Genomic DNA, 18,108 nt, shown 5'->3' with positions numbered 1-18,108 from the left:
GTAGCCACCAGGTGTCCCCCTTCTCCATGGTTTGGAGAAGAACTGGGACAACCCACTGAAACCCATCTATTACTGTACATTTGAACCCAAGTGCTGCTTCTAGTTCTGGCTCCGAGTGATGGGCTCTCCCTTCCTCCCTCTAAGCCCCGCAGAGGTGGCAGAGGCGGCCTTTAGCATGCCCCTTAGCATCATCCTGCTATGAGAGCCACAGAGCTTAACGTACCATCACAAACTCACATCCCACAGAGTGACAACACTAGCTGCAGCCTGCTAAAGGTACATACTTCCAAAATGTTGAAAGTCTGATTCTTTTCCCCAAAGAGGTGCATTGTCTTGGTGAACTGGCCGGCCTAACATGCTGCAGGTACAAACTGAAGGTACAGTTTTTGCAGAGTGGCGAAGGTACAACTTTTCAAGCATTTCAGTAATTGCTGTTGTTTACAAATGCAGCTCAGAGGATTGAATTCTGCCTCAATCTATGCAAGGATTTCTGGGATTTGTTTCTTTTTGCACACACGCCCCCCCAGTCAGCTTTCTATTTATGTGCAATTCTTTAATTAAAAACAGAGGGAGGAAAAAGCAAAACAACTCAAACTAGCAATCCTCCCACAGGGGCTAACGTGCTTATTTTTTTGTCCTGATCGTCAGAGCACAGTGCTGGGTTATGTGCAGGCTCAAGTCTCTGTATGGCCCAATGCATAGATTCTTTCTTTCTGAATTTCTCCGAATCAGGCAAGACGAGGTGCTGAGCCCGGGTTCCTGAAGAGCCAGACCCAGTGGTGCAGGAGAGCAAATCTCCCTTAACGCATCTTTTCCTCTTTAAAAGATCCTTGCAAATGGCTAGCTTTCAGCAAAATTAAATTATGCGTAAGCTTCTGATGAGCTCCTAGCGAATGTTTTCACAGCCACAATGGACGTAACACGTACCCTTGAGGGCTGCAAGACTCCCCCAGACCAGGAGAAGGAAGGATGCTCAGGGTGCACAGCGTTTGTGGGGGAGGCCTCTGGCAATGGGACGTGCACGTTTAATTTACCACTCGAGGGCACTGTAGAAGTGAAAAATAAGGAGCTGGCTTCGAGAACGGGGATAAAAAGAGTGTTTTGTGGAGGAAAGCATAGAAAAAATATGGAAGAGGGTGGGAAGCAGATCCAGCACACGCTGATAGAATGAGAGGGTAAAGAAGAGGACAGACAACCTAGGAGACCAGAGACACAGGTCTCCCTGTTTAACTGAAATGCAATGTTTTGGGGGCAATATTTTATTCTGACTTTCAGAATAACAACCACCAGGCTAACATCCACACTGAAGCATTTTAGGTCATTATTTTAATGTGACTACTTGCATGTCCAGGGCAGATAAATCTACTTCTTGGGATCTAAAGAAGTACATTTTTTTTTTCTGTTTGCTAATCTACAAAACAACAGATCAGCAACGGCTATTCCCTACTGTTTCTCTGAGTGGAGAGGCCTAACGTGAGATTGATTTTATGTTATCCCAGCAAATTCACTGGGCAGATATCCCAGTCAATCATCTGGGCTGCCTCTACAGTCCGTGAGATTTTAAAGATGTGCTTGACCATAAACAGGCTGTTATCTCTAACTTCGCACATTTAATTAACACTTTGCACAATGTTAACTGCAGGGATTTAAGTCAATATAAATCATATTTACTAGATATTTGTAAAGCGTAAGACTTTGTGTATTACATAAATAAAGTGCAAGTAAACTGTTCCTCTCACAGCTGCATGGTAGGTCTCTTGACTGATATCAGCGTAGCATCTTCTGGCCATAGAACAGGTGTTCGTCCCTGTGTCATGCATAAACTGGGATCGGTAATGGGAAAATCGGAGCAGAAATTCCCGCAGGTCACACTAAATGTGATGCCTGCACCAGAGAGCTCATATTACAGAATTTGCATGGTAGACATAACTAGAATGGCTTTTTGAAACGTCTGTTAATGCAGAGGGCTTCGGTACAAAAAAGATTATTTTATTATTCCTTCAAAAATTAAGAATAAAAATAAATTTCAAGGTAGTAAATAGTCAGAGGAGAGAAATAAAAACCTATTTCATGAAGTTCAGATTTGTCATAAAATATAAATACTAGGGCTAGAAATAGTAATTAAATTCCTTCCTGTTCATCTCCCCACACACCTGTAAGTTAATAAAAGCAAAGCGAAGACAAATTATAGCTTGGACTAGAAAGAAAAAAAATAGGGACATTCTATTTTTCCTGAAGTTTTTATTGTACTACTCCTGGAATTATACTGGAAAACAGAAAGGGTGAAGCCATGATCTTACTGAAATTAATTGTGCAATTTTTCTTATTGTGAGGTTTTCAGTCTAGTGTCAGGCATCCAGCTGACGAGGCTGCCAGCTGCTCTCCTTACAGTCAGTGAAGGCAAAAAAAAGAGACATATTTGCAATATGTCTTTGATGGCTCCATTAGAGAAATTCGAAGCAGATTAAATGCAAGCAGCATGTTGCTGTAGTGAAGTCCTAGAGATGAAACAGTCTTAGAAGTAGCTACAAACATCCCTGCTGGGTATATGTGCTGTAGGGGGTAACACTGGCTGTCGTCAGCATCACTTACTGAAGGTGCACTTAACCTATCAGTTGCTAACACCAGCAGCTGTTAAATTAAGTGAATAAATATTTTTTTTAAAAAAAAGGTTTCTAACCCACTTCTTTTTAGGACAGTCCTTGATTGGTACTAGCACAGAAAAGGTAAATTTGTTCACAGAGTACGGGATGAATGAGTCAACCAGCATATTTTGTGCTCGTTCCATCAACATGTCATGCTCAGGCCATATTGCTGTATGGACCCGTACATTGAATTTCAAGTTATATTCCCTGAAATGCTCAGTTGGGAATCCTGGGCAATCTGAAAACGAATTGCTGACATTTGAATAATTTAATTTTGCTCAATCTGAGTAATTTAACTTTGGGGTTTTTTTTTGGAAAATCACAGCCCTAAACCAGGAAAGTTCAGGATTTTATCATTGGAGTTTACTTATACAAATGTCACAGGTTTGACACACCACTGTTGTGTTTTACTTAAATCAGCATCACAACCTTTTGCAGGAACATGCTGAAATTGGCCCAAAGTTTAAGCTAGTAGTTGTCTGTATTAAAGTAAAACAATTGAATATAACAAAACTGATACCATATGAAAAGCTGTATCAACTGAGTTGAGGTAAAAATAGCCACTGAATTGGTATTATGTATATAGTCTAAAAGACAGTGGAGAACTTTCGCTCCTTTTTTTCCAGAGGAAACCTTTGTGTTCCTTTCCAAAAGATATTTGTCCTACTGAAATGCTACAACATTGTAAGATGACATTGAGATGGCAAGAGTTCTGGTGTTAATAAAAATAGCTAATAAGGATTTGAACGCTGTAGCACTTTTCTTTCGTGAAGGTTGTATTGCTCCTAACAATGCAACTCCTTTCTCACAAAATGGGTTGAAGATGTGGAGATCTCGTCGAGCAGCACTAAGGTTATTGGAGGCATTTTGGCACTGGATGTGCTGAAGCGGAGACCACAGTTTAAAGTGCTGGGGAAAGGTCTATAGACAAAAGGAGTTACTGGAGTTACAATTGAACTCATACGCCATGGTGCACACAGTCTTCTCTTCAAAGGAAGTGACGGACGAGCCACAAGAAGTGTCTCAGCAAGAAGCTGGGCTTATGTCTCTTTGAAAATATTGGAAATTAAACTCCTGCCTTTGGAGGGGAAAAACCCACAAACTTAAAAGTAGTGAATGATCTTAATGTACAAGGGATTGTGGGTTCATATCCCAGAGAAGCTCTTCAACTTGCTTGCAAAGGGCAGGCTACCTGCTGAAGAGCTTGGCTTTGCTTGTAAGATCCAATAAAAGGAAAATATGAGGAATTCTGTGAAAATCCAGATAACACGAAGGGAAAGCAGAGAGATAAGGGAGAAGCAATGCAACAATGATAAGCTGATGCACAAGTATAAATAACTTTGGGTGTGAAAGAGGTAGACAAACTGTAAAAATAAAGTAATTGAGTGAACCATTTTGCTTCTTAGGAAATCAGTGGTTGACTGCATTCCTCTCTAACTACACCTGGCTCAGGATTAGCTGGGTTTTATTAATCCAAAGACTGTTTAAATTTGTCCAGACAGTCAAATGCTGCATTGCTCAGTAGTTTATGTGTCTCTTGCAAATCAAGATGCATGTAATTTGCAAGATGATCCTGAGAAATACTCAATAGCTTACGTTATATTAGAAAAGCATTGCACAAACCAATCTTGGGGGTGGGGGTGGGGGCAGTTAGAGATGTGGGGTGAAGGTAGTTGTGAATAATCCTTCTTCCATCTCTCCTAGAGTCTAGCCTGCTACTTAACCACTCCTCAGCCACTTAGAGGAGGCCTTGCCTAGTATTCTCCAGCACTTGGCATTTCCTAGCGCATGAGGTTGCTGGGTGCAAAACCAGGAAGAACTTTACAAACTCTCTACATTAGAGAGACATGGACTTGTTGGAGCAGGTCCAGAGGAGGGCCACAAAAATGACCAGAGGGATGGAACAGCTCTCCTATGAGGACAGGCTGAGAGTTAGGGTTGTTTACCCTGGAGAAGGCTCCGGGGAGGCCCTTCTGTAGTTAAAGGGGGCCTACAGGAAAAGATGTAGCAGGGCCTGTTACGATAGGACAAAGGATAATGGTTTTAAACTGAAAGAGAGTAGATTCAGAATAGATATAAGGAAGAATTTTTTTTACAATGAGGGTGGTGGGGCACTGGCACGGGTTGCCCAGAGAGGTGGTAGATGCCCCATCCCTGGAAACGTTCAAGGTCAGGTTGGACGGGGCTCTGAGCAACCTGATCTAGTGGAAGATGTCCCTGCCCATTGCAGGGGGGTTGGACTAGATGGCCTTTAAAGGTCCCTTCCAACCCAAACTATGCTATGATTCTATGATTAGGAATTAACCAGTGCAAAGGCAGGGAGAGTGCGTGTGTTCATGAGCACATGCCTGATGAAGGACAAGACTAGTCTGCTTCCAGCTGTTTGAACAGCACAACAGCTGATAACAACAGCAATGACTACAAAGAAATGTATCATTGGCACAATTAGTGGGGAAAACCACGCTAGAGTCCAGTTGAGGACGCAAGGTCTATCTAACCTTAACTGAACCAGTTAGCACCAGGCCCTCATACTTTCAAGGCTGACTTAGAAGTTACTAAAAAATTTCAGCTGTTGATGCTCGCTCGCAGCCAACTTCATTTTGGGCTCCATTGGCTAAAATGGACATTTAGATGTCTACATGTAGACACCAAATTTTGGAGACTTAACCTAGAGCTGAATTCCACCCTGTGAGTATCTCAGGAATTGCCAAACTGGAAGTTGCTAGCTCCTACAGAAGACGCTTGGCCATATATGCCGAGATTTGGCCTTCTGCCTTTTTTTCTCTAGAGAGGGCTGTTTCCTACCACATGGTTATAGAATGGTTGCGGCGTTAAGTACTCCTCTGGTATCTCTAGCAGAGACACACACTGAGCTAAGCTTGGGCCCACAGTCTAGGCAGCTGAATGTCTGCACAACTGTACTTCTGACCTGTTTGCACAATCCTGTTATATACATGATTTCATATATGTGAAACTGCCACCCTCAGGATCTATATTCCTTGGGGATGTTGCCATACAATACGCAGCAGAAGCAGGGTTACAGGCTGCTTTTATGAGGCAGAAATGCTGCAAGACACAACTAAACACTTCATCAGTACTTCAGACCCAAACCCAATCTCCAGATCACATAATCATTCTTCCCCACCACCACTATGTCTCAGGGCACACTGCATCCAAACCTAACTACATCACCCTGTCTCCTGGGCGACTTTGCTCTGAAAGAAACCTCCCTTCTAATGTGTGCCTCACAAATCAGTCATCCTTTCCTGCACCAAGACACTGCATACCCGTCAGGGCAGCGATTAGGATGAGGTACACTAAGAACATCACAAGACAGGGTCTTTTGATTTTAGGAGTCTGCAAACCCTTTTTTCTTACCATTGCTTTTAGCTGCTAGAAGTTTGTAGTTTAAAAAAAAACAACTTTAGGGAAAAGATATTTTGAATCATATTAAGTTTATTTACTTAGTAAAGTTATATTACAATATATACAGTTTCTATTTACATATACACCTTTCTAAGAAATGAAGCACCATATGATACAGTTATATTTTAGAGGAATTTACAGAAATTTTATTTTTGCATCCAATAATTACATCTACAGACACACATAGTTTTCCTAAGACGCTGACTTCAGTGGGTTTTGGATGAGACTGCTAGTGAAGTTACCAAAGAGAAATTTAATTGCTGTGAGCTATCAATCTGCTATGCTTCGGGATAGGAGATCTTAGCTATGTCATTCAGGGGCTACGTGCAAACTTAATCCTCAGAGAAATTTGGAGGTACAGATAGAAGGTATTTTACAAGACAGAAGAACGCAACACTTCCATCAGTAAGATTTTTACTGTCATCAGAAACAGAGTTTCATTAGAATGGAAAACGAACACTGCTTAAATGTTTATACACATTATGCGAAGTGAAGAACCTGGAAGCTTATGTGATATGGTGATACGGTATCACGCACTCCCCAAGGAATCCATTTACTCTTGAAGAGCCCAGTCTTACAGCTACTGAAGCTCATGGCATGATCGCCTTAAGTCAAGGAGAAAGACCAGCTGTTCGCTTTGTAATCTTCACGCCACCATCAAGAAAAAAAGGCAGCTCTGTCCAAGGCACGCAATTTCCTTCAAGTGAATAAAAGAAGTTTGGAGGGGGAAAATGTAAAATGAGGTATTTAATAAACTACAAGAAAAAAGAAAGCTCCGAGACTGTTTTGAAAAACATCTTAGATATTTTACATATGTCATTGTTACATTCATCTGATTGTGGGTCAAGTTTTGTATAAACTATTTATACCTTTTGCACTACCTAATTAATGCCTTTCATATTTTTGCTTCACTAGATGTTGGATCTAACGGTGTGAAGAAAGCATTGTTACTCTGAGGACAGTTATTATGACAGACACAGGAGTTGATCAACATCATTGGCTTTTTTAGGACTTTGCCCTGAGGACAGCGGAACTCAATTTGAATCGTTTTGGTGTTGTGTGGGGTACAGCATCGCCCATCATTGCAGACGCCACAGTAACGAGGTTTGTATGTCTGCACACTAGTGCAGTTCTTGTATTCAAAGCGAACAGCTTTCAGGGACTTCTTTGTTCGGATACACTTCTTCCCTTTCTAAGAAACATATGAAAAGACATTAGATACATCATTGCATGATACAGAAAGCAGTTAAAAAATGACATGCAAGGATATAGGCCTATTCTGAAAACTTAAATCTGTTGTCTTTGCTTGTTCAACAGACTCTGTAGCTACTTCAGTACTTACTTACAGGTAACTCCTGCAAGATCAGCCCTTTGACACCAGTGTGTTATTGGGCGAGTAACAAAAGACAATTAACGCCCACTCGTGTTATCTGAGACAAGCCAAACCAACATTCATTACAAAACTATACTCTACTGGAAAACTTCTCAGGCTAGTGTAGTTCCATCACAGAATCAAGAAGCCAAATGAGCAAGTTACAGGACTAGATTCAGGGGAAAAAAAATGGGCTAAAACGAACCTCAGAAGTCATCACCCATTCTTGTGACCCAAGGCAGAAGCAGCTTTACCCATGTTATTCTTAACAGTTGGTTGTCTAACTTGTCCTTGGAAGTTTTCAGTGACACAGACTCCACATCTGCCCCAGACAATCCTAACAGTTCACTATTCTTACTGCTTAGAAGGTTTTCACTCATATCTTAATTTTTATGCAGTCTATTTCTTCTTGTATCTCCCATGGACTCAGAACAGGCTGCAATATCTGAACACAGTTAGGAGAACGCATCTCTATTCTTTTGCATTCAGAAAAAGTTCAGTTCAATCAATTTTTCCTTAGCAGCACATGTTTTCTAGACCTCTGATCATTCTTGTGAATCATCATCTCATCATCTCATTTCCTTTTCAAAACACAGTATTTAAAACTGCAGAGTATTCAGCAACGGCCTTGGCAATGCTTTCCAACACTCAGAACATTATGCGAAGTGATGGTCCTCTTACCTAGCTACATGTTATTCTCTGATGGCAACACTTGTATAATGTGTAGAAGCAGCAAAAAAGTCAGCCCTTAGATAAACATTTATTGCACCTGAGGTGTCAGTGTTGGATTTGCTTTTGGAAAAAGCATCATAAGGATTAAAATAAGGTTTAGTTTACGCAAGCAGATTTTGCAGGATTTCACAGATTTCCCTGCAGTTCCAGATGCTCAACAGACTAGAAATCTGATACATCCATTCTGCATGACTGGAGCAACTCTGAAGTATACATAAAGGTAGTACAATTGCATTTGTGGGACAAGTTAGACCGCATGAACTGTCAAAATAGTCTGCACATGCAGTATATCTGATCTACGTGGGATTGCCCAAATTATCAAAGAATCACAGAATAGTTTGGGTTGGAAGGGACCTTTAAAGGCCATCTAGTCCAACGCCCCTGCAATGAGCAGGGACATCTTCCACTAGATCAGGTTGCTCAGAGCCCCGTCCAACCTGACCTTGAACATTTCCAGGGATGGGGCATCTACCACCCCTCTGGACAACCTGTTCCAGTGTTTCACCACCCTCATTGTAAAAAATTTCTTCCTTGTATCTATTCTGAATCTACTCTCTTTTATTTTAAAACTGTTATCCCTTTGCCTATCGTAACAGCCCCTGCTAAAAAGTCTGTCTCCATCTTTCTTATAAGCTTCCTTTAAATACTACAAGGCCACAATAAGGTCTCTCCGGAGCCTTCTCTTCTCCAGGCTGAACAACCCCAACTCTCTCAGTCTTTCCTCATAGGAGAGTTGTTCCAGCCCTCTGATCTTCTTTGTGGCCCTCCTCTGGACTCACCAGAGGGGAGCAGAGCGGCGGAATCACCTCCCTTGACCTGCTGGATGTGTAGCACAAAGCTACTAAGCAAATGCAGCAAGTCTAATGCTTTCCAAAAGCCCTGGGCTTGCTGCACGTATGCTAAAAGGTCTATTTATGTACACTTGCATCTGGAGTATTCTACACCATAATATTGCAACCTTGGAATTACAGCTGAAGAGACCCTGCTCCCATGCCACTCTTTGGAGCATACCTTATCAGATGGCTCTTCATTTTCACAAGGTCTTATGATGCAAAGCCGTGTCTGCTTCACCATCTCACACTGTTGATTTCTGTTGGTAACACGGGTGGAAAAGCCCATTCCACAGCTTTTGGAACAAGCACTCCATTCTGTTGTTTGCTCAATACAATTAGCACTTGAATCCGACACATCGATCCCGAGTGTGGCCTCTTGCCTGTAGGCTGAAGACAAAACCCCACAGAACTGTATTACAAGAAAAACTAATGTGAAAACCCAGTACCTAATTGAGCTCTACCACAACTGGGAAGAAACATGTGAGACAAAAAAAAAAAAAAGGTCCAAAATCCATGCTTTTGACAGGATTCAGGAATTTTAAAAGCTGCCTTTTTAGGAGCCCTGCATGGCAACTTCCTACATCTAAAAATAACAAAAGGTGCCTATCAGTGTAATCAGCAAAGGATTCAGATTCAGGTCGCTCAAGTCCACAGCTGGCAGAATTACTGCCATTTTTTTAACCAGTTCAGAACTCTAATAACTGTTTATTCCTCACTCTTTCCAATGGAAATACATCAGAAATCTGTTATAAAGCTATGTCATAAAAATATTTATATTAAATATGATTTGAAAGAGGCTGAATGATTTATCTAAACTAATAAACCGCATGGAAGTAAAGTCTTTTACTCCAGAGTCATCAAGTCACACGATCTTGTCAATTATTGACAGATTATAGCCAGGGTGATGGTGGGGAGGGAGGAAGGAAGTAATTTCCAGGAGTTAGCACAGCTACTCAAAGCCATAGCCAACTCTGATCATCGTCCTGCCCTCATCGCAGTGTTAAGCTGTATTATGCAAATATTGCTAACTGTATAGTTTGGTTCAGCAGTTATCACAATAGTAAACAGAATGAGGCAACGTGACTGAGCTGTCGGCCACAGCTCTTGCTGTTAAGCTCCTCTACAACAGCGTTTTTGCGTTTTGCATGGTAAAGCTCCCAAAAGGTAGCCCCCCAAGAGGGATGGCCACTGGTAGACAGAATACAGATAATCCACCTGTAGGCATTTTACAGATCAGCCTGTCGCTGTCAAACAAGTCAAAGAAAAGGAAAAACAGTAGAAAGGTGGCAAGTTTTTTGTTTATACCTCATGTGCCTTATAACTGACACTTTATAGCACTCTGACAAGTTATTAGAGCTTTTCTTCCTGGATCTCTCCTTACTTGTTTTTCAAATGGATTAGCTGTGTTTCAGCATAACTAACTGCTTAAGACCACAAAGAGCAGTGACTGGAAGAGAATGCTGTGCCCTCAACTCCCATAAAAGTGGCTTATGAAAATCCATGTTGAACTAATAGTCTAATTTAAAGGGGATGGTGACATAACTCAGTAAGAAATCAGGGGGGAAATATTATGTAGCTTTATTTTTTCAATTACAAAAGCAGTTTATGAGTTCTGCGTTTTGGAATGGGATTTTCGTTTTTCAGATCCACTCACTGTGTTTATAACCACTGCTTCTCCAAGTACTTTGTAATGCTTTGATGCCAACAATAATGATGAGAGCTCTAGCATAGACAGGCACGAATTTGTTGGCATTTTAGCTACCATGCTGACCACTTGTAATAACTAGGGAATTTAAGGGGAAAAAAAAGTCTCTTGTAGACTAAGCTCCTAGAATAGTATTTATGATGCAACATACTTTTGCGGAGCAACTAGCAAGACTGCAGCTTTGATCTGGGGGTGGAGATAATGTTTGGAGGATTATGAACTTGCCCCTGTTTTATTCCCCTCACTGAACTACCCTGCACCAGATAAACAGCAATTTCAGAATTGGGAAGTAACTCAAGTTAAGTACCTTTTAAAACTGCTATGCACATTCATCCTTAGAATATCATCTCTTACCTATCAGGCTCTGCTTTTATTCATAACCAGTGGTATACTTACTGGTGACTCTAGATGAGAAAAAAGAGCAGAAAAAATGATCACACAAAGCAATGTGTCTTAGATTTTGTAAACCCATGGATGTTTCCAGTATGATATAACCTCCTCCTCACAACGACTGCGATAATTAGTTTTAGTTTCCTCACCAGCCATTGCAAAACCTCCCAAAATCACTTCATCTTTAGGGTCACAGATCCACTTCTCGCAGCACTCTCCGGGGACTTCGATCTTTCTGGGGAAGGGGCAGTCGGGGCCGGGGAGCAGCAGGTCCAGGTTACAGCGGGGCAGGCAGCCGATCTGTCCGTCTCGGCAGGTGCACTGGTACTTGCAGCTGGGCTGGAAGGTTTCCCCGTTGCGATAAATCATCCCGTCAAACACGCAGTTGTCTCCCTCCAGCACTAGCGAGAAAAGAGAATGAATTTCACTGAAGCTGAGGGGGCTGTGGCAGGTTTCCCTCACAGTCCCAGAGCCGGCCACAGTGGACACCCCTCCGGCAGCAGCCAGAGCGCCCTGGGCCTGAGGAGGAGCCGCTTCCCCTGAGGGAAGGGTGAGAGAAGCGGGACAGCGACTCCCTCCAGCGGACACCGCGGCGGGCCCGGCCCGGGGAGGGTCTCCCCACCGCCCCGGGGGAGGCTGCCTCCGGCCCTGCCGGCCCACCCGCCCCGGCGTCCCTCCACCGGCCCGCCCGCCGCCACCTACCCATGCAGATGCCGGCGGCTCCGCCGCCGTCCTCGGGGCCGCGGTCGCAGTAGAGGCCGCTGCTCTCGTCGCAGGGCAGCAGCGGGGAGCAGCTCTCGCCGCGCTGCCGGGCGCAGACCAGGCAGCAGGAACAGCCGTCCAGCACGGCCGGCACCCCCGGGGCGCAGCGCGGCGGCTCGGCCGGGCAGCGCCCGCCGCAGGGCCGCGGACACGCCGGCTCCCGGCCGCTCACCTGCGGGGACAAAGCGGCCCCCGAGGGGCCAGGTCACGGGGCCGGCCCGGCCGCCGGCTCCCCCCAACCCGCCGGCCCCCGCCGGGCGCCCCGGACTTGCCTGGCACAGCCAGAGGAGGAGGAGCAGCAGGGCGGGCAGGCCCTGCCCGCCGCCCGTCGCCATGGTCCCGGCCACCGCCTCCCCGCCGCGCCGCTCGGCTCTGCCGGCAGAGCCATTGCAGCCGCTTATATAGACGCCGTCGGGGACCCCCCTCCACCGCTACCCCCGCTCCCCCCGCGGCGGGCAGCGCGGGACGGAGGCGGGGAGCTGGAGCCGGGCCGGGCGCTCCGCTCCCCCCGCTCCTCCCGCCACCTGCCCCGGCGGGCCCGCACGACCCTGCCCGGCCCGGCTGCCGGCGGCACAAGCGGGAGCCCTCTCACCCCCGAGGCATTACATGGAGGGGGGACCGCAGCCCCGCGGGCAGAGCCGGCCCCTTCCCGGGGGTCGGGCCGGCCCAGCGCCCAAGGCGAGGGGCTCCCCCGGGTGGGGGCTGCCGCCCTCAGCCCGACCCCACGGGCCCCCTCACCCGTCTGTTGTCCTGCAGGCAGCTCCCACACGAGCTAGAAACTGTAGGGGAGCACCACGGCCCGCTCTGCTCTTGAGGGGCTACGCCATGAGCTCTGGTATGGCCAACACGGGCATTAGAGACCTGCCACCCCAAACACATGCACCTCTTGGGGCTGTGCTGCTTCTGGCCCAGGCCTGAGGCCTCTTGAGCTTTGCAGGGATTCTGGAGGCCGCAAATGGGCCCCATGAATACCTGGGGCTGTGTGGTGATCACAGAATCACAGAATGGCAAGGGTTGGAAGGGACCTTCGCAGATCATCTAGTCCAACCCCCTGCCAAAGCAGGTTCACCTGGAGCAGGCTGGACAGGAACACGTCCAGGCGGGTATGGAATATTTCGGGAGAAGGAGACTCCACAGTCTCTCTGGGCAGCCTGTTCCAGTGTGCTGCCACCCTCAAAGAAGTTTTTCCTCATGTTGAGATGAAAATTCCTGTGTTCCAGCTTGTGTCTGTTGCCCCTTGTCCTGTTGCTGGGCATCACTGAAAAGGGTCTGGCCCCATCCTTTTGACACCCGCCCTTTAGATATTAATAAGCGTTGATAAGATCCCCTCTCAGTCTTCTCCAGGCTAAACAGACCCAGGTCTCTCAGCCTTTCCTCATAAGAGAGCTGCTCCATTCCCTTGATCATCTTCGTAGCTCTCTGCTGGACTTTCTCCAGCAGTTCCCTGTCCTTCTTGAACCGGGGAGCCCAGAACTGGGCACGGTACTCCAGATGTGGCCTCACCAGGGCAGGGTAGAGGGGGAGGATGACTTCCCTCGACCTGCTGGCCATGTTCTTTTTAATGACGTGTGCTCCTCAGTAAACTCTCAGTTTCAAGTCACGGGCACTGTTTGTTACCAGAGGGGTGTGGGTGCATCAGCTGGTAGGACACAGAAATGGCACAGGGAGCTCTGTCAGGCCTGTGCACCGTGAAGCTCCTGTGATGAGCTGAAAAGGCAACAGACAATTCTCGTGTGGCCTGTGCAGCTGTGGGAGATGCAGAGCCGACATGTCAGGCCTCAGGAGTGCTTTGGAGAAGTAACTCCAGAGCTCTCTGCTGTGCAGTTTAGTGTGTGCAGGACGGATTTAGGCCAAGTGTAAGGGAGACTAAATCTGTTAACGGGTTTTACTTGTCAGGAATTGCCTTCTGCCCAAGGCAGGCCTTCTTGGGTCTTGCTAGTATACAGATATTCTCTCTCCCCGGTTGTCTGGGGCAGATAATATGCACTAGATTCTGTTGTGGCTTGTTAAAGAGGAAATATTTGAAAAATAAACAAAAGTTGTAGACAGACTAGTGAAAACAAGATGCCTCTTAAGCTTAAGACATGAGACAAGTGGTACTCATGAATTTACAAGGCTGCTGTAGCTCTAAGCCAAAGAAATACTCGGCACAAAAACAAATCACCAGATAAAAGTTTTGTTTTGGATAAAAGTCACCATTCCTTCCTTGATGCTGAATGGCAAGAGCAGGCTTTCTGGAGAAGCCTGTCCTTCTGGCCAAAGCAGACTTTACCAGTCGCATATTGGCCCTTCGTTTTCTCATTCACAAACAGCAGGACCAGACAAGAGGAACTTTGGGTTGTTCAAACCTTATTAGCAGCTTGGGCATGGATTTGGGGTTATTTCAGTCATCCACTGCCTTACAGGTCATTTCACTTTCCTTACCTCCTTTTTTTTTTTTTTTTTCTTTTTCTGTTTTTCCCTTGCTTCTTTGCCTCTTGCTTCTGATTTAGGCAGTCAGCACAAAGGCACTTTCTGCAGTACCTTGCTTGTGAGCGGAATGACCAATGTTCTTGTCAGCTTGCTAAGATTTGCTGAAGAGAAGCAAGGCTGATGCTGTAGTTTTCCCAGAAGCAGGACTGCAAGCCAGAGGGGCACATACAAGATCTGGTTTTGCCTATCCTTCCGTATGTGAATCTGATGAGGTTTTCAGTGCCGATAATCATTCACAGCCACAGAAAGTTGCCTTTCCTTTCAGTGAGATTACTTCACACCACTTTTAAGTATCTTCAGGTCTATAAAAAGGGTTTCGCCACATAAATCTGCAGAGAGAATCAAAGAAATGAACATTTACCGGTGTACGTAATTTCGAAAAAATAGCTAGTTTCCATGCATTTAATAAATTTATTAAGTCACTGTTTGTTTATAAAATGCCAGTTATGAAAATAAGGTGATGCTGCACTTTAGTACAATAGGGCCAAATACCTTTTCCCAGACATTTCAGTCCCTCCAAAGCATGCATAGTTTGGAATCCATTGGAACTATCAGTTCTAGGATGCTGCTTCATCTTCCTAACAGTGAATCTTTTTGTCTGTACTTGTTTTACAACTTTTTTAAGGGTGACATTCTTTTCTTATTACATGAAAGTGCTCTTTGTTAATCCTCACAGAGTAAAATAATGATCAGGTGGAGGGGTTTCTTGCTGGCTTAGCTGGCAATGAATAGTATTTATTCATGATATAAAATTAGTAGGTACAAATAAATATTTTAGTTTCTCTGGGTTTGCTTTTTTAAAAGAACTGTATTTAAGTGAGTTAACCTTGGCTCTAGCTGTTGCAAAGAGTAATCCCTCCTAATATGTAAATAAATTAACCTCTGCTCTTCAGTTTGCAGGAAGACAGAGTCGAAGAACAGTGTCGAGAGGTGTGAGTTCAGGAACAGAGTCCAGCAGCGGGGTCTTGAGATTAAGAATATACTTAAGGGCTTTCCTGCATCAGGGTCGCAGGCAAGAAAAGGGTTGCATGGTACCCAGTAAGAGGAAAACAGGTCAGTAATCTGTAATTTCTGACCGTTAGGGACATTACCTTTGTAGGTATATAAAAGGTTAACTAGGGGCTGTGGAGGAGAACACACACTGAAGTGTTCTCTAGTCTTAGCTTTAAAATTCACCTTCTAATTGCTGTGAATGCTTAAGGAAGCCAGGTAAAGTGTCCCATGCTGCACTTAAGCATTGTCAAGCCACCAAGTGCTTTTCAGATATCTTTTCCTTCAGCTTTGTACTTAACTGCAGGGATCGTATACCCAAAGTCAGCAGCAGCTGATATGAGCTCCTACATGGGCCAGCTATCAGCCTTTGCAGTCAAAGATTTCTCACTCTGGATTTCCATAAGTCTGCATTGGGCTAAATCTCTGGCATGATCTTTGTCTGGACATGATCTTTATTCAGATCTTTACCTCCATAGAGCTAATAACCCTAAATGTGTCACTCGTGCCCATCCTGTTTACTTCTACACCACCATATGGGTTATGTATGTTTTACCATCGGAACGCCAAAGGAAGCTCTATCTAAAAGAGTGGAAGCAGAAGTTACAAATAAAACTGGCTTAACTCTTAGGGGATTTCTAGTTGTTGATCCTGTTCTTATCCAGAGGTGTTTATGTATGTATCAAGCATTACAAAAAATCAAGCATTCATGGTAAGATCCCTCTATTTAAAGCCAACCTCCTGTCCAGCCTCCTGTGAAGGCCACTGCTTCACAACACGCAGCCCCACAGAATTCTCTTCCATTTTTTGTGTATGGCAAATGATGCAATTTTAGAGAGTAAATTCATCATAAATACCATGTTCTTCTCTTTCTGTTCTTTTGTCCTGCCATTTTTTACCGATACAAGTGTAAGGTGGGTGATTCATCCCTTGCCCTGCACTGTCTCATAAATTTATGCCCTCTTTGGTAGTCTACCTCACAAATCACAATATTTTTCTTAAACATATATTGTAATTTTGGATTTTTAGCTAGTCCTTCTCAACCTAGATGACAGCTGTAAATTTCTAACATCTTTTGGGGCTGTTAATGTTCCACACAACCTAAATATGGAACACACTAAAATTATATAAGCACCCTATTAAATTCATAATTTCAGTAATGTTATCAGCTTTCCATACCTATGGAGATATCAATAGCAAGCCATCAGACTTGGTAACAAACTGCATTGGTTCCTCCCTCAATGTATGGTAGCAGCATAAGAGATTCTCCAGCTACAGATGAAATGGCTATAACTTAACCAGTCCTACCTGTCTGGGCTGGTAGAGATGCTGGAAGAAGATTTGTGAGGTGTGAATTGTGTTGCTCACTTGGGTGTCTGGGTACCTAAACTAATATTTAGGGTCATCCTGACGGTCATTCTCACCTAGCCTGAGCCATTCAAATCAACCCTCCCTGACTACAGCGTGCTCTGAGGTACGTCCCACAGCCATTGTTGTTCAGAAGGGATCTATCCAAGGTGCAAGTGAACTCTCCTACAGTTGCCTCTGCTTATATGACTAGTCTGTAAGTACTGTGGAGTTTTGAAGTTGCTATTTGACTTCATGAGGTTTTAGCCTTCTGCCTCCTTGACTTCTGTACATGCAACAAGAAGAGCTAATCCAGACATGAACATTTAACTGGGCTTTTCAGTTCATCCTCAACATTTATGGCTTCAGTATTGATGAATGGTGTGATTAATCTTGAAAATGGTACCTGAACTACAAGTATGAGACTCATGACATTACTTCTGTTGTCAGTGTTTATGAACTGTTTTATTTCTCATCATGCTATTGAGAAAAGATTAGACGATTGTTTCCTGTGAAGATCTATGCAAATTTGTGAACAGTCCCAGCAGCTTTGAATCAAGACTCAGTGCTTTCTATTCATAGTAGGATGCCTGTTCCCATCAGGCATCAGAACTGTGTTCACAGAAGAGGTTCTATATCTTGATGTATACATCCTTTTCAGCAGGACCAAATGGACAGCATCGATACCCAGAAGGTACCCCAAGTACCCCACTAGAAAGATTCTGAGAAAGAAAACAGACCTGAAAAAAGTCTAGTCCACTTGAAAACTATCAACGGAGCAACAGTAGTTCACCATGAGTAAGACAATCTGTTGCTGAAAAGATCTTTTTATGCTGAGACAGTTTACTGGTAATCCTGTTGCGTATGTCGTGATAGGGATGATGAAGATACTGCTGGCCATTGGAGATCAATAAGATCATGTGTGCCCTTGCTGAGTAGAGCAGGCCAGTGAATTTTCCCCACTAGTGCATGCACTGGACCCAATGACTTCTCTCTTCAAAACACATTCTGCATCAGCTGAAAGATGGATATTCCAGGAAAGCAGCTGGTTTGTTCAATGATAACATTATTTTAAGTAGGATTTAAGGTGTGATCATTTTTAATGGCTATATTATCAGAATCAATCCCCTAGACTTAATCATGGCTGTGTTTTTGAGTTGAAATTCAGAATGAATTATCCTTTTGCCTGTAGAATAATTCTTATGTTTTTTATTTTGTACAGTGTTTGCTGCGTTTTACAATTCCATTGAGCCTATGCAACAATACCATTAGTTTTGCAATACTTGAGAGTTATGCAAGTGACAGTGATTTGGATTTCATTTTTTTGAGATATGCCTTGTGTGTCATCCAAAAAGAACAGTTTTGGCAAATTAGAGATTTGGGGAAAAAGTGTTGGAAGCAAAATATTTTAGAGAGTTTTTTAAGAAATATTTT

At 44.1% G+C, this 18,108-nt stretch overlaps 1 protein-coding gene across 1 annotated transcript; it reads right to left on the bottom strand.

Annotated features, from left to right (window-relative positions):
• Positions 1–6,139: 6,139 nt before the first annotated feature.
• CCN3 (cellular communication network factor 3) lies at positions 6,140–12,292 on the bottom strand. The gene is made up of 5 exons (XM_063327451.1): positions 12,138–12,292; positions 11,806–12,037; positions 11,253–11,504; positions 9,187–9,395; positions 6,140–7,263 (listed from the first exon to the last, which is right to left on the bottom strand). Exons 1-5 carry the CDS (start codon positions 12,198–12,200, stop codon positions 6,967–6,969), a joined length of 1,053 nt encoding a protein of 350 aa, XP_063183521.1. The 5' UTR covers positions 12,201–12,292; the 3' UTR covers positions 6,140–6,966.
• Positions 12,293–18,108: the final 5,816 nt, after the last annotated feature.

The sequence above is a fragment of the Chroicocephalus ridibundus genome, chromosome 2 (genome assembly GCF_963924245.1).
Source record: "Chroicocephalus ridibundus chromosome 2, bChrRid1.1, whole genome shotgun sequence".
In the NCBI taxonomy this organism is placed as follows: domain Eukaryota; kingdom Metazoa; phylum Chordata; class Aves; order Charadriiformes; family Laridae; genus Chroicocephalus; species Chroicocephalus ridibundus.
This window is presented reverse-complemented; position numbering and strand designations above follow the sequence as displayed.

What these genes read in the sequence shown, in the direction of transcription:
- CCN3 (XM_063327451.1), bottom strand. Translation starts at nt 12,200, where the DNA reads ATGGCGACGGGCGGCGGGCAGGGCCTGCCCGCCCTGCTGCTCCTCCTC. An exon ending in GGGAGGTTTTGCAATGGCTG is followed by an intron (nt 9,396 to 11,252) that starts GTGAGGAAACTA and finishes TTTTGTCTTCAG; the next exon opens with CCTACAGGCAAGAGGCCACA. An exon ending in ATGAAGAGCCATCTGATAAG is followed by an intron (nt 7,264 to 9,186) that starts GTATGCTCCAAA and finishes TATGTTTCTTAG; the next exon opens with AAAGGGAAGAAGTGTATCCG.